Raw genomic sequence first — 16,950 nt, forward strand, 5'->3', positions numbered from 1 at the left:
GTTACAGTGATAAAAAGAAAGTCTGCCAACATTCTGGAGCGAAGAGAAATGTATGCCATAGGTCATTTGCTCATAATTCTTTTTAAAACTGCCTACCGAAGTTAAACAAATATCAACCAAGCAAAGGTGGAGCTCAAAAAAGTGATCCGTTGGCTTAAAACCAAGGGGAGAAGATTGCGCAATTAACCTTCATTTTCTGTATCCCTGTGATCATCTATCTTAATGGTTTTTTTTAAAAAAAGGAACACTTTCACATACTATTAAAACTGAAAGAGGAAGGAAATGGGATTACAGCAAGGAGGGAAAGAAAGTTTTAAGCATTGGAATGCATAAGCAATATGTTGCTTTTTTTCAAAATTACCAAGAGCATTCTTTGAGCCAGCTGATGAGCTGCTGGCTATGGGACAAGTGCTGCTGAGTAGCAGGGCAGGGGACAGGTTTTATACTACTGGAGGCCTCCAGTACAGCCATACTCTGCCAGAGTTTGGAACCCAAGCAGAAGCATATTAGTGGTGCATCAAAGGAACATAAGAAGCTGTCTTGTACAGTGGTACCTCGGGTTACATACGCTTCAGGTTACATACGCTTCAGGTTACAGACTCCGCTAACCCAGAAATATTACCTCGTGTTAAGAACTTTGCTTCAGGATGAGAACAGAAATCATGCTCCAGCGGCACGGTGGCAGCAGGAGGCCCCATTAGCTAAAGTGGTGCTTCAGGTTAAGAACAGTTTCAGGTTAAGAATGGACCTCCAGAACGAATTAAGTACTTAACCAGAGGTACTACTGTATTGTTAGACATTGGGTTTATGTCCCATCTTCTGCAAGGAGCCCAGGGCAGCAAACAGATACACAATTTAAAAACAAAGACATTCTAAAACAGTTAAAGCACTCTTTAAAAAACCAATTACAATTAAAGACACCTAAAAATAGTTACAGATGAAAACTTTATTCCATCCAATGATCTTGGGGTTGCCAGGAAAAGTATTCTTCAGCCACCAACTGATTGCTGAAAGTTAATACAGTAGTAGAGACGGGTGAACCTCACTAAGGAGGGTCTATTGGGGAAGGAAGCTTTTTAGGAATAGTGGCTAAAATAGTGACTCGGACATCTGGTCCACCTAGTTCATCATTATCTACACCAGGCTTGGGAAACTTCTCAGCCTGAGGTGGTAAGAGAGTAAGCACCCTCACGTGTCACTTTGACAATTTAGGAAGTTCAGGGGAAACCACATACAATGTTTAAATGATATATTGCAGAAGATAGACATGCTATACTTCATTGAAAATGAAAGCCAAGGCTTAATTTTGTCACTGTTGTTTTTTTTTGGTTCTGTTTATTATATAATAATATCCAAAACACAGCATATGGAATACTTTACTAATTTCTTGTATATGAATAATAGTATATGTTACCTTTTTAAAGACCTTCATAACAATGCAATAGTACTAAAGCAGCACTTTTATAAAAAAAAGTATAAGATGGTCAAGAATAAAAGCTGATCCCATTCATGTAGAGACCTTTCAGCATAGTATTTTAACTTTTCCCATATAGTTAAAGTGGAGGCAAGTAGTAAAATATTTGCATTCCTCTGCAACCAGTACAAGTAGATTATTCAGTGTTAACCTACACTGATTTATTAGCAGGCTTCAGTGAGAAAATAATATGTATTTGGAACTAGGGAACAGACCCATTAAAGTCCAGTCTATCCCAGTTCTGCATGGGTCCAAGGCCATTTCCATCTTCTCAAACCACCTTGTAAAGAAATCTGCTGAACTGCAGTTTCAGAAGTGCACTCATTATCTGATCCAAGTTACAGTCTGCCCAAAATGAATTACACAAGTTCAGCCAATTTCTGGAAGTAAGTGCAATTAAAATATTTAAGACCACCTTTAGGTTCCAGTGCATGTGTTAATTATTTAAACATTTTATTTAGGGACTAAAAATTTGTTAAGAGTCCTATTTCTGGACTCTGATTGGTAGCTTAACAAATCCTGAATTAGGCTGAGAGTGCAGTGGAGACACAGCTGAGAGACAGATTTGATGGACCATATCCTCAATATGACTGGTTACGAAATAAACAGACCCTTTTGCTTTGCAAACATGGTTTATGGCTTTGCGTTTTGATAGGAATTGTTCAAAAACTGTTCTGGAATTAATCTGCTTATTATGGGTGGCAGCTTTGACAGAAGGGACATAATAGTATGATCTAGTTGGGCTTTGCTTTTGCTACGTTTGATCATCCATATACACATTCTAAAACTGTGGACTGCCTTTACAATTTGATAGTTGTGCTCTCCTTGTCAGTTTGGGGATGATAAGAGTAGAGTTCTTGTGGAAACTTAACAGCACTTAAGTCTTGCCAATATTATTTTTGGCCAAATATTTATCAAGCAAATATTTTTTGACTAAGCACAAATAAAAAGTTAGTTTGAAAACACGTGTAACTTGATTGCCATTGTGGTTGCTGGCTCTTCTCTCAACTATCCTACAGAAAGCGTGATTTGAAAAAGTAATGTTTGATGAAAAAAGTATCACTCATGGTGTGCAGGAGCATCTTTTCTGACACCCCACCCTCCTTTCTAAATCTTTAATTTGTTGGAGGTAGATTACCTATAAGTTATCAAGAAGAGGTCAACAAAATTAACTGATTGTGTCTATATAATATAGTGGAGTGAGCTGATTGTGGCAGAGCTGGGTTATGAATTTGCTAGTTATTCTTGAGCAAGTCACTCACTGTTAGATGTCTGGGTTGTGTTAGCACCTGATAAGGCTGTACAGGACTCAAGACCCATAGATGGTTCAAGGGCTTTGCCCCTGTGCACCTAACATCAGGCTCTTCTGATTTCCCCCTAACAGTTGCATGAGCCACTTGTCCTTTTTATACAGGATGCCTAGAGCAAATTATCCAAGATGAGAGGCTAGCAGGGAAGATGGATTAAGGATTACTAAAGTGTGAAGCAAACAGTGCAGTCTTTCCGAGGTGGACACCCATTGTCTGGACTCAGGCCACTTTCTTATTTTTAATAGGATTGCATATAGTTGAACTATGGAACTTACTGCCACAAGATGTAGTGATTTTGCTGGAGAACACAGGTGGGGACAGTGCTCTTCTGCTTGGGTCCTGTTTGTGGGTTTCTCGTAGGCATCTGGTTGGCCACTGTGAGAACAGGATGCAGGAGTAGATGGACCACTGCCAAGAGGCTGTTCTATGTTCTTAAATGATGGTCACCCAACTTGGATGGCTTTAAAAAAGATTTATAAAATTTCATGGAAGATAGGGTTGTTGACAACAACCAGTTGTGAATCATGGCTGTGTACTACTTCCATTTCTAAGGAGGCTTCCCCTGTTCCTATGTATATCAGTGGGTAGAATCACAGAATCATACAATTGCAGAGTTCGAAGGCAACACATGGGTCTTCTAGTCTAACCCCCTGTGATGCAGGAATCTTTTGCCCAATGTGGGGCTCAAATCCACAACCCTGAGTGTCTCATGCTCTACCAACTGAGCTATCCCAGTGGCTGGGAAGCATGACTGTGGCACCCATAACCAGCTTGCGTGCATCTTACATTCCTATGAATAGCAGCCTCAATTCCTCACACAGCATGGATGATATTGGGGTTGCAATCCTGAACACATTTAACGAACACAGTGGGATCTGCTTCCAAGTCAAGAGGAGAAGGGTTGCACTGCATGAAACACTTTATATATGAAAGGTGTCCACAAACAGGAAATGCAATACCCAAGAAAACCATGGCTCATTTAGAAACACACAGAGAGCACAGCCCTGAACATATTTTTTCCAAAAACACACAGCAACTTGTGGAATGATGGATACCAATACGAGCTTTGGAAATACTCTTTGGACTGTTGCATGTGCTAGGCTGACAGATACAGCCTTTGCAAACAAAAACTAGCTTTTAAGTGTTCATGTAGTTAATGATGAAGCTTTTACCTTTGGCAGCAGGATATCCCTCACATCAGGCAAAGTTTTCAGCAGGATTTCAGAAGCATTTTTGATGCGTTCTGAAATATACTCAGAGTCGCAAAGTGATTTCATGCTCTTTATTCAGCTCATAGTGGTGAGGAGGAATGAATGAATGTCCCCTCAAAGTATCTGCTTTATATACATTATTTACACAATGGGCTGCACATGATTGGCTAATTCCGGAATTCTACTGTAAGCCAATCAGGTTGTGGATTCACTTCTATCTGGAGCATGATTGGGTAGTTCCTGCCAACCAATCATACTGCTGCATTGTTCTAGGACCAATCAGACTGCTGCATTCTGAATCCTATTGTTCTAGGACCAATCAGACTGCTGCCTTTTGGATCCTATTGTTCTAGGACCAATCAGACTGCTGCAGTTTGGATCCTATTCAACTCAGTACATAACAGATAATAAACAGTAGTGACACCTGAATTGAATTTTTAAAACCTTAAAAGGCGAAACCTGGTCATAAATATAAGCACCAATTCTGTGAACTGACCATATTTCTACTGTTATTTGTAGCACAATACTACTTTTAATGTCATATTTTTTATGAATTGCTTTCTGGTCACTGACCGTATTAAAGATATTTGATTTTGATTTGATTTTGCTTCCCTAAACAGGGCTAACTTCAGATGTCTTCTAAAAGTCTGGTAGTTGTTTTTCTCTTTGACATCTGGTGGGAGGGCATTCCACAGGGCGGGTGCCACTACCGAGAAGGCCCTCTGCCTGATTCCCTGTAACTTGGCTTCTCACAGCAAGGGAACCGCCAGAAGGCCCTTGGCACTGGACCTCAGTGTCCAGGCAGAACGATGGGGGTGGAGACACTCCTTCAGGTATACTGGACCAAGGCCCATAGTTAAACTATGGAACTGACTACTACAAGATGTGGTGATGGCAACCAGTTTAAATGGATTTACAAAGAGGATGGATAAGGCTATAAAATGGCCACTAATCGTGATTGCTATATGTTGTCTCTAGGATCGAAGGAAGCAAGTGATTGGCATGGTTGGTATATAATGCTAAGCCATAGTTTGTTTTAAAAAACCATGAGTTTACCATGCGTCAACCACAGATGCTTTTCATTTCCAGCTGCTGGTTTGGTGAGCACCTGAGACGGTTAAACAAACCACGGTTAAGGAAGGGTGCTGTTCCCATGTAACATAAGCCACTATTAAACCAAGGTTCACAAGCCAACAACAAGCCATAGATTCAGCTGTAAGACATGGTTTGCACATAACACTAAGCCATATCTTAATAAACCATCCGTTTAGCCTTATGATTGAATCAGGGTGAACACCACTTGCCAGAGAATAACAACAGGAGTTTATTGTGCTTATATACTGCTTATGGGCTTTCCGTAGGCATCTGATTGGCTGTTGTGGGAAGCAAGGTAGATAGGCTGGCTAGAGAGGTCTTTGGCCTGATTCTGTACGGCTCTTCTTACATTTTTAATCCATGCCATGCAAGATATGTATACAGTGGAACCTCGGGTTACATACGCTTCAGGTTACATACGCTTCAGGTCACAGACTCCGCTAACCCATAAATATTACCTCAGGTTAAGAATTTTGCTTCAGGATGAAAACAGAAATCGTGCAGCCGGCGTCATGGTGGCAGCAGGATGCCCCATTAGCTAAAGTGGTGCTTCAGGTTAAGAATAGTTTCAAGTTAAGAATGGACCTCCGGAACGAATTAAGTATTTAACCCGAGGTACCACTGTACCTTCTTATATGGTTACATATCTAAGGAAACAAAATGGCAATTAAGTGCAATTGTTGCTTAATTGTTGCTGGCTAACTTGCAAGCTTGTAGCTTAATCCAGTGCTCAGATTAGTTACTTTTCATATATACAAAATTATTTTAGAGATTTTTGGCCCATTTCAGAATAGGCTGCTATCCTCCCTAGTTAAAAAAAAAAGTTCCCAGAGCAAAAGTTTTGGTTACATGGGGGATCCCTACGTAATAGGAGGTTTGTTGTTGTGCATACATTACTAGGTTGCTGAATGCACACACACACACCCCGTGCCCCACATTCACACAAACATACACCAGATTTGTGCACATAGCACAACCAATTGCAACCAACTATTTCTACATTCATATTCTATTTTTCTGGATCGGGAAAGTTCCCTAAAATAGCTTACCATGCCAAAAACTTCACAGAAATATCAGCTGCTGAATGCTATGCTGTGACTGCTAAGAAAAATATTTATTATATAGCTGTACTCATAATAGATTTTTGTGGACAGTCATTGTGTAGATAAATCTATGTGGAATTAACGCAGTCAGTAATTCATGGATAAATGATGGATTCCATCAATATGATGAAAGAACTTCAATTAGGATTCTCTTTTTCTTTAAAATTGTCCTTAAAGATCATTTGTTCAAAAAACTGAAGTCTTTTTATTTAAAAAATTCTTAAAGAGCTGGGGCCATTCTCTAATTCCTGTATAAGTAAAAGGAAGGACGACTGGAACCCATAAAGTGCTTGTTTCGTGTATCCTCTGTGTGCTAAGTCAACCCTGAAAAGTTTTTGCCCCTTAGTCATACAAAAAGTGTGCAAAATTTCCTCACATGCTGATGTCGTAAGAGCTTCTAGGGTATTTTTTTAAAAAAGAAGTTTCTGGGTGTTTTTTTTTACTTTGATTGGAGGTAGCAAGTTGTCACGAACAGACCACAGGCTGTCGGCGAATCCACTGAGAATGATCTGGAGAAGAATGGAAAGCGATTGGTTACTTCCATGGTAAGCGATTGGTACCACGTCATCTATATGTGCTAATATCACTTGGAGACTTCAGGAGCTTGTGCTTACGCAGCCCAAACAGCATCACTGATTCACGAGAGAGGACAAGTATACCGGGGGGGGGGGGTAATTTCAAGATAACCACAAGTACCAAATTAATCTGCAAAGATTGTTTCTTTAAACCAAACCATCCCCACAGTGCTTTGGAATGTGGCTTAGAATGTACACAATCAGCTTTTTCCTATGAGAACAGGTTCTTCCTGACCTCAGCTGTTGAGAGAAAAGAAGAAGAGGAGGAGTTTGGATGTGATATCCCGCTTTATCACTACCCGAAGGAGTCTCAGAACGGTTAACATTTTCCTTTCCCTTCCTCCCCCACAACAAACACTCTGTGAGGTGAGTGAGGCTGAGAGACTTCAGAGAAGTGTGACTAGCCGAAGGTCACCCAGCAGCTGCATGTGGAGGAGCGGAGACGCGAACCCAGTTCCCCAGATTACGAGACTACCGCTCTTAACCACTACACCACACAGGCTCTTAATTTGTGCAGAACATGGTGATATCTATCTATCATCTATCATCTATCTATCTATCATCTATCTATCTATCTATCTATCTATCATCTATCATCTATCATCTTTCATCTATCATCTATCTATCTATCTATCTATCATCTATCATCTATCATCTATCATCCATCTATCTATCTATCTATCTATTGAGTCACACTGACTCATGGTCAACCCTTCAGGAGCCACTTGTTAAAGTGGGTATGACTGAAATGTAAAAAAGCAATTGAAGATTGATGGTTTTCTTATTTATATTTTAAAAAAATGGACAAATGGCACCATCCCCAAAACTACAAAGAGAACTTATTCATAACTTGTGACATACATTTCCGACAGTGAAATAAACATGCAAATAAACAGCTACGAGGTTCATTCCTCAAGATGTAGTGATCTTTACAAACTTGGATGGCTTTAAAAATGAGGTTAGATAAATGAATGAAGGATAAGGCTATTATTGGCGACTAGCCAAAGGTGGATGTGTACCACCTGCAGTGTTGTAAGCAATATACTCCTGAAAAATACCACCTCCTGGGAATCACAAGTGAAAAGAGTGCTATTGCACTCAGGGTTGGCTTGTGGATTTCCCTTGGGCCTCTGGTTGGCCACTGTGATAACAGGATGCTTAGCTAGATGGGACTTGTTTTGATTAATCAGGGTTCTTTTTATGTTCAGGTGGAGGAAAGCTCATTTTGAAGGATGAGCTGATTAATCATTTTTAGCACAGCCTAAGGGGTCGATTTATTGAAAGAAAGCAAATAGAATTGCATAGAGTACATCTATATCTAATAAGATGTTTCAACTGATGCCAACGTTTCGTGGAAGGGAAAGTTTCCAGCCACGTCACTGGAATAAAATGCTAACTTGAGTCCACTGCTTTCAGTGGATCTGCTCTGACCATAACTTCACGATATTGGTTGAAATCAGGACATAAAGAAAAATGAAGTGTAAGTAGTCATTTATCTGCAGGGAATTTTCTTTTTCTTTAATGCCATCAGCCTTACATGAAGTGTGGGGTTACTGATTATGCTTTTCAGGAAGAGTGTTTCATAAACAAGTGCATTGCTCTGGTTATTTTTTCCTGTGGGAACCTAGCAATTGGGGGGGGGATATAGATAAGCTTTTCATTGGTCAGCATACAGAAGCTGTTATACATGGCTATTTTCAGATTAATGGAACTTTCCTGCATATCACAGTGCAGCCCAGTTGAAGCTATCTATTTAATAAAGCTATTTATTATTTAACATTTTCTCTATTTTGCAACCTTTGCAGCCATGTCTCCACCAGAAGAAGGAGGAGTTTGGATTTGATATCCCGCTTTATCACTACCCTAAGGAGTCTCAAAGCGGCTAACATTCTCCTTTCCCTTCCTCTCCCACAACAAACACTCTGTGAGGTGAGTGGGGCTGAGAGACTTCAGAGAAGTGTGACTAGCCCAAGGTCACCCAGCAGCTGCATGTGGAGGAGCAGGGAATCGAACCCAGTTCACGAGATTAACAACTCACTTCCACCATTAATTTAAAAGTGGCTCAATCCTCAATCCCATACATTTTTACTATGCACTGTGTGCATAGGATTGCAACTTTAGTATGACTGGCATCAGAAATAAGGCTGCCAACCAATCAGAAGAAAGAGGCCTGGCTGGGATTTTGCTAGTTGCCAGAAAAGAAAGGGGGCGGTGTCAGAAATGGCAGAACTCTGGCACAGTCCTTCCTGAAACAACAGGGTTTAATTCCCTGGCTCCACCATAGACCTGAGTCCCTGTATGTCATCATCAGGGAAGTTTAGGGAAGATTTTAATATGCGACATTTTAATGTATTTTTAATCTTTGTTGGAAGCCGCCCAGAGTGGCTGGGGAAACCCAGCCGGATGGGCGGGGTACAAATAAATTATTTATTATTATTATTAGAGCCCCCCAGGTACCAAAAATTTTTTTAATCTCAAGAGTTATCAGCTGTAGCCACAGGGTTTCATGCTCACACATCTGCTGCTATGCTCACAGAACAACTTTGTTTTCAATTGTATCAGTGGCCTATTACGATTCATGTTATAGTTGCATTTTTACTTTATTTTTTCTGGTCCTTTATTAAAAATAAGTGTAATACAACAAAACGCACAATTATTATTCACTTGGCATAAAAGATTCCTGCATTGCAGGGGGTTGGTCTAGATGACCCTTGTGGTCCCTTTCAGCACTAAGTAAAGGTAAAGGGACCCCTGACCATTAGGTCCAGTCGTGGCCGACTCTGGGGTTGCGGCGCTCATCTCGCTTTATTGGCTGAGGGAGCCGGCATACAGCTTCCGGGTCATGTGGCCAGCATGACTAAGCCACTTCTGGTGAACCAGAGCAGCACACGGAAACGCTGTTTACCTTCCCGCCGGAGCGGTACCTGTTTATCTACTTGCACTTTGACATGCTTTCGAACTGCTAGCTTGGCAGGAGCAGGGACCGAGCAATGGGAGCTCACCCCGTCATGGGGATTCGAACCGCCACGTTCTGATTGGCAAGTCCTAGGCTCTGTGGTTTAACCCACAGCGCCACCCGTGTTAGCACTACAGCTCTATAATTCTATTATTGTAAAAACAAAAAAATTTTTTCCTTCCAGTAGCACCTTAAAGACCAACTAAGTTAGTTCTTGGTATGAGCTTTCGTGTGCATGCACACTTCTTCAGATACACAGATTAACAACTCATAATAACAGTTGGCCCTTAAGTAGCCAAAACAGGACCATCCATACACAAGAGGGATATTTCAGCAAGCTCAAGGGAAACCAAAATTATAAATGGTACAAAATGTTTAGGAAAAACCCTAGGGTATAAGAGCCAAACAACCCAATAATGGTTGAGCATGCTGAATGGATATGGAATGCAGACTGGCCAGGAGGAGGGGGCGAAAAATGGAAAACCAGGAGTATCCTGAACAGGAGGATTTCACACTGCCACATTTTGTTGCAGATCTCCCTTGTGTATAACCTACAGATATATAACATAAAACAAGATCCGAATATAATCAAGGACAATAATATTGTATCTTTGCGAATGGAGCAATGAGCAGGAGTGTAGACTGTTGGGGCTTGTAAGCAGGCAAATTTTCCAGACTGGAACAAAGGAACTCTTGAGAACAAAGCGAAGAGGAATTCTGAGCGCTCGAAGCATGTTGCACATTCTCGCCTGCCAGTTTTTCAAAGACTTCATTCATCTCTTACCCCTCCCTCTCTCTCTCTGTGTGTGTAACTTTAAGATCAGTAGTGGTTGTTTGTGCACTTTCAGGTGGTGCCCAAAGCACTTTAATAAAGAAAAAAAAGAGTAAGAGCTTTCTTTGAAGTTTCCTGCCACATGCTGAAGAGGAAAGGGCTTTTTCTGTTTAATTTTAAAATGAAACAGCTTGCCTTGACAGCAGCACAAGCAGCTGCTGTGGAAACCTTAGAGAAAACCCTGACTCTTTTTGTTCACGAACAAAAACAATCCCAAATATACACACAGATAGCTTCGGCAGATCGTAACCAAGGAGCTGAGTTTTAATTTGGAAGGATTTCAATTGTCATCTCATGTGGTGCTTCTTTTAGCTATAAACCAAAAGAAAATGTGGTGGTCCACAAACTTAGAAAATAGCCCTTACTGCACTAATGTTTCCACTCAGATGTACAATTATGAGACATCAATATGAGAGGCATCCTCAGAACTCATTCACTGGCTTACTCCTCAATGTGATATATGCTTTCACTTGCAAACAATGCCATGCTTCCGTCTACAAGTCATTCTCAACAATAAAAATGACTTCTATCAGAAGTAAGGGTGGGAATATTTAGTCTCCCAGGATATTCTGCTGCTAGCCAGCAGGTCACATTATCTAGCAAAGGAACTTCAAAGAGTTCCTGCATGAAATTGCTAAACTAGAATTTATGGATACATTTGATTCTATTTGTTCAGGACCCAAGCCAGACAATGGTTGGCTTTCCCACTACAGCTGTTAAGAAAGAATAGCAAAGGTAGGGTGATTACTGTTGTGTACGCTCACTGTGCTTATCGTGTACATATTCATTTTGTTTCTTACATGCTCATTTCCCCATACTCATGTATGGGTTTCTCTGCCCCCAGCTACCCCCCCCCCCCAATTTTATCATCAAATTAATTTTAGGTTGTTGGTTAGTCTGAGAAACATTGACTAGCCCAACACCACACAATAAATTTCATGGCTGTGTGGGGATTTGAATCTGGGTCACCCCAATCCTAGTACAATATTGTATCCACTGTTGCACACTTGCTTTCTATTTAGCATTTTGGCTTCATTCTACAAAAGCTTATTTCCCAAGATATGTGGATAGCTTTTCAGGTGTCTCAGCACTCTTGCCATTTTTGAGGCAACAGCCTAACACACCTGCCCCTCTGGAAGTTGGACAAAAATTCCCAAACAACTTATCCATTTTGGCTACCATAGCATGTGCCTGAATAAAGTCTGGGAAAATACAGAGCTGTCTTCCAAAGGCATTACAGGCATGTAAAACTGGGTAAACAGCCTGGAAGAGTAAAAATGAAGAGAAGCTCAAGCAGTACCCACCCATTTCTTCCAGTATACCTGAAGGAGCATCTCCACCCCTATTGTTCAGCCCGGACACTGAGGTCCAGCGCCAAGGGCCTTCTGGTGGTTCCTTTACTGTGAGAAGTGAGGTTACAGGGAACCAGGCAGAGGGCCTTCTCAGTAGTGGTGCCCGCCCTGTGGAATGCCCTCCCATCAAATGTCAAGGAAATAAAAAACTATCTGACTTTTAGAAGAAATATGATGGCAGCCCTGTTTAGGGCAGTTTTTAATGTTTGAAGTTTTATTCTGTTTTTAGTGTTCTGTTGGAGGCTGCCCAGAGTGGCTGGAGAAACCCAGCCAGATAGACGGGGTATAAATAATAAAATTATTATTATTATTATTATTATTATTATTATTATTATTATTAGCCCCTTTTCAAACTGCAAAAAGAACATCATACATTAAATCAGAGCCATGTAAACTTGCCCTGATACAGCATGTGTGGAGTTGCAAGAGTGACACTCGACGACTCCACTGCCCCAGTTTTTATCTACAGAGGGTTTTTTAAAAAAAATCTCTAATGAATAGAGTCAGAATCACCAAGTGAGCCTTTTTTTCTGGCATTGAGATGCATTAATGGGAAAAACTGCACCCACTGATGTCTACCCGCCATGCATCTACTGAAAACACAGAACATGACAAAAGCTGGCAACTTTAGAGCAGCAGGAAACATTTTGCAAATGGTGTTTGGAGTGAAATCTCAGCAAAGGTTGGGCTGCGTACCTTGATAGTATTACAACAGGGTCAGCTGGCATGAAAGATAAGCAGACTGAGGTGGACATAGTCAGGATAAATAAAATAAAGCAGGGGCCGTCAGAGGACCTGCCAAGGTTGCTTGATAACAGATGGGGCCTGGGTTGTCAGCAATCTCTGGGACCTGGATGGAAGAGGAATTTGGACTCACTGGCTGCAGGGAATTGTAAGGGTTTATATAACTTCACTCATTTTTTCTCATGCACCACACACACACACACACCCTCACTGCGAAGTCCATCACAGTGAAAAGAACACTGTATGTACCACAGTTTGGATGTCCCTCAAGGACTGTGGCCTCAGTTATCATCACTGGCCACTGACCCTTAGCTGTTTTCCCCAAATCTGTGTCAGAGGCCTTTGCTTGTCAACATGATTGTTTAACTTGCAAGTCGGCACATAGATTGGAGAGTACCTTCAACTCGCAAACAAATTCCAGCCTTTTATTATCTCCTTCTCGGAAGTCACACAGACAAGTTGAAGGGGAGAGGTTCTGCATGAATGCTGACTGAAGCGGCTGCTGTTTGGTGGGCAGAGTGAGCTGTATATAGTATACCATAGTCACAGTTTAAAAATAAAAACGTTTGGTTCTTCAGGTTTATCGCAGGTCTTTTTGTGCCCTCCTTACACAAGCAATGGTTCAGCACACTCCTATGCATGTTTACTTGGAAGTAAGTCCCACTGTAATCAATAGGGCTTACTTCAAAGAGAGGGTCCATAAGACATGCATTTTTCCTTCAGAAAATAGCATAAAATCAGTATGCAGTAGACAGGAACTTTGGATATAGTCAGTTCCTCTTCCATTCTTTTCACCTACTCAGTTTTCTGCTCTAGCACACATTTTTATATTGTCTCCTGTTGTAGCATGAGAACCACCATGTTGTGGTTGCATGAAATGGTCTTTTGCTGTCCTTTTATACTGAGTGGTCTTTCCCTATCCTGACACCAAGGACCCCTCTAACTGGAGAGGTCACAGATTCAGCTAAGCATGCACTCTGCCACTGGCTACTACTTCTACTTAACATCTGTTTAGTGCTTTCATGTGTTCAAATCATTTACACGCATCATCTTGTTGAAATCCTTCCCGAACTCTGTCAGTCTTATTGTCCCCATACTGCAGATTAGGAGAGAGTAGCCTAGTCAATTCATGGAACAGATGAGATTCAAAACAAGGACTTCCTGATTTGTCCCCCAGTTTCTTAGTTACTGCTCACAAGCCATTTAAATAATGTGCTTCTTTCCCACATCAGCATCAAAAACTATATCATTCGTTCGACCCACATTGCTTCCTCTTTTGAGGAACTGCAGGTGTGTTTGGGGATCAGACCCAATCAAAATTGCCCCACAACAATAATGCATGTTAGGACCCTCTTGGGTGCAAATCCCCAGAGACACGGTGTGAGATTAAGGCTTGAGCGCAAGCACATGCCTCACAAGCTGAACAGACGCCGAAAAGAAACATAGGAAGAGGACCAGAATGAGATTAATGGGAGTGGCATCAGTGGGGTCAACTCGGTGCAGTACAACAGATGTGTAGCAGCTACTGAAACCAGCACACTTCTGGTAACACTTAGCAATACAAAACCTGCATTATTATGTGCTCTGAAATTCTCAGCCCCCTCAGAGCAGCAGCAGCAGTCAATGAAATGGAAGAATGATGAGGAAAGTCACAAATTTTGTATTGCTAGGCATTACATGGAAAAGTATAGTCCGTATAGTTAAAGCCATGGTTTTCCCAGTAGTGATGTATGGAAGTGAGGGCTGGACCATAAAGAAGGCTGATCACCGAAGAATTGATGCTTTTGAATTATGGTGCTGGAGGAGACTCTTGAGAGTCCCACGGACTGCAAGAAGATCAAACCTCTCCATTCTGAAGGAAATCAGCCCTGAGTGCTCACTGGAAGGACAGATCCTGAAGCTGAGACTCCAATACTTTGGCCACCTCATGAGAAGAGAAGACTCCCTGGAAAAGACCCTGATGTTGGGAAAGATGGAGGGCACAAGGAGAAGGGGATGACAGAGGACGAGATGGTTGGACAGTGTTCTCGAAGCTATCAGCATGAATTTGATTAAACTGCGGGAGGCAGTGGAAGACAAAAGTGCCTGGCATGCTCTGGTCCATGGGGTCATGAAGAGTCGGACACGACTAAACGACTAAACAACAACAAGGCATTACATGGAAAAATGAAGGAGGAGTTGCTACATTTGGTGGTAGCCACATGTCTGATGTAACATCTGGCTGCACCCAGAGAACTATGAAGACCATCCAATCATGGTAACCATTCAGCAGACACTATTCACGTTGACAAAAACTAGGTTTTATCATAGGAATGTAGGAAGTTGTGTGCAGAGTCAGATAATGGGCCCGTATGGCTCAGAATTGTCCACACTGCCTGGGAAGAAGCTCCCCAGAGCTTCAGGCAATGAGTCTTTCTTAGCCCTGCATGGATATGTGAGGGATTGGACCTGGGACCTTCTGCATGCAACGCAGATGCCCTACCAGTGAGTTATGTGCCCTCATGGGAATGCTTGCAAAAATGTGTATAATAGTCAAGTCTGCATACAAAAGTGTCTTTGTCAGGAGAAATTGACACTAAAATGTTGAAGAATTTCCAAGAGGAGTTGAAAATGGCAAATTGCGGCAGAAATGTGAAGAAGTGAATTTACGAGTGGGAAAATTAGAAACAGAGAGAACATAAATGGACAGATCCTTCCATCCCTACTTTTCCATGAAAGGACCTGCGGACAAGGTGGTTTGTTTCTCTTTCAGGAACCAATAGGAGCGAGAACCAGAGGCAGAGATGAAAGGAGTCACCCTCAGATATAGTCTATCCAGAAATCGGTAATTGCTTCATTGGGCAAAAGACTTTGGATATAATATACAGCTTAAAGAATGGGAAAGGTTGTGGAATGAACGGATAAAATTTACAGCCTGTAATGCTTTGAAAGAGAATATGATGAAAATGATATATAGATGGTATATTACACCAGTGAAATTAGCTAAAATGTATAAGACAAATAATAAATGTTGGAAATGTAAAGAAAAAGAAGGAACATTTTATCATATGTGGTGGGAATGTAAAAAAAGTAAAGATGAGATGAAAAAGATGTTGAAATATACATTTTTTAAAAAACCAGAAGCATTTTTTCTTGGTATTATAGGTCAGGACATTAATAGGCAAGATGTTAAATTGTTTTTATATGCAACAACTGCGGCAAGAGTGTTGTTAGCCCAGAAATGGAAACAAGAAGAAATTCCAACGAAAGAAGAATGGCAGACGAAATTAATGGACTATGCAGAATTGGACAAAATGACAGGAAGGATTTGAAACCTGTGGGACCAGAGATTTACAGAAGATTGGAAAAAGTATATGAATTATTTGAAGAGCAACTGTAATCAACAAATTACGCTAGTAGGACTACAAGAAGTTTTGTAAGGAGAAATATATGAAGTGTTACAAAGTAGAAAAAGATAGAGATATTGGTGATGAGTTTGAAATGTAATAGGGAAGATGAGAAATGCATACTGAGAGATTAGATTGGAAAATTTTCAGACAGGATTGATGGAAGTCAAAAATTTGAATAAGATGTAGAAGTATGTTTAATTACTATTGAAAATTATATGTTATATATATATATATATATATATATATATATATATATATATATATGAGATATAGTCTATCCAAGCAGGAAGCAGGAAGTGATGACGGAAAAGGAGTTCAGGGTAGAGGCAGATCAGAAAGGTGGGCTATGAATTTGACTAAAAAGAGAGCTTAAGGTCAAGGACAGGTGGAATGTTCACTCAAGGAAAGGAGATGGCAGATGGTTGGAAACCTTCAACAGTGGCCTATGCAAAGAAGCCATAGGTAGGAGCCAGCCAGGCACAGACGTGAGGAACAATATGCCCTCTGGTGGCAAAGGTCCACAATTTCTAGTGACTTCTCTAAGGAAAAGAGTAATATTGAAGCTAGCATTCCATCACATACCAGCAAATTCAGGTTGCACAATTAAAAAGGATTGGAGCTCCTCCTCCAAATCCAGATTTTTCACAGTAATTAAATTGATGGGGAAATGCACCAGAAAATATGGGACAACATTTCCTTCAGTATAATCACAAACAAGAATGATCGCTCAATAAGTAGTCAACCCTTTTTAATTTTTACTTTGAAAAGCAGTTGCTTCAGAATATCTCCCACTCACCCTATTTTTTTCAGAAGCAGGGAACTTTCAGGAGTGGGGTAGCTGCTTATTATTACATTCCTTATTTTGATAGGCATCAAAATCCTAACCATGTTTGCTCAGAAGTAAATCCT

At 40.9% G+C, this 16,950-nt stretch overlaps 1 protein-coding gene across 4 annotated transcripts in view; it reads right to left on the reverse strand.

Moving 5' to 3' along the window:
* Positions 1–6,183: 6,183 nt before the first annotated feature.
* RANBP3L (RAN binding protein 3 like) overlaps positions 6,184–16,950 on the reverse strand; it is a 46,502-nt gene continuing 35,735 nt past the window's right edge. For 3 of the 4 annotated variants that reach the window (XM_053408308.1, XM_053408307.1, XM_053408309.1), the window contains exon 15: positions 6,184–6,702. In XM_053408308.1, coding sequence (XP_053264283.1) covers positions 6,659–6,702 — 44 coding nt within the window. In that variant the 3' untranslated portion in view covers positions 6,184–6,658. Of the gene's footprint in view, positions 6,703–12,604; positions 12,759–16,950 lie in introns of all 4 variants that reach the window. The other variant, XR_008332722.1, reaches the window with a different exon arrangement.

The sequence above is a fragment of the Podarcis raffonei genome, chromosome 11 (genome assembly GCF_027172205.1).
Source record: "Podarcis raffonei isolate rPodRaf1 chromosome 11, rPodRaf1.pri, whole genome shotgun sequence".
In the NCBI taxonomy this organism is placed as follows: Eukaryota; Metazoa; Chordata; class Lepidosauria; order Squamata; family Lacertidae; genus Podarcis; species Podarcis raffonei.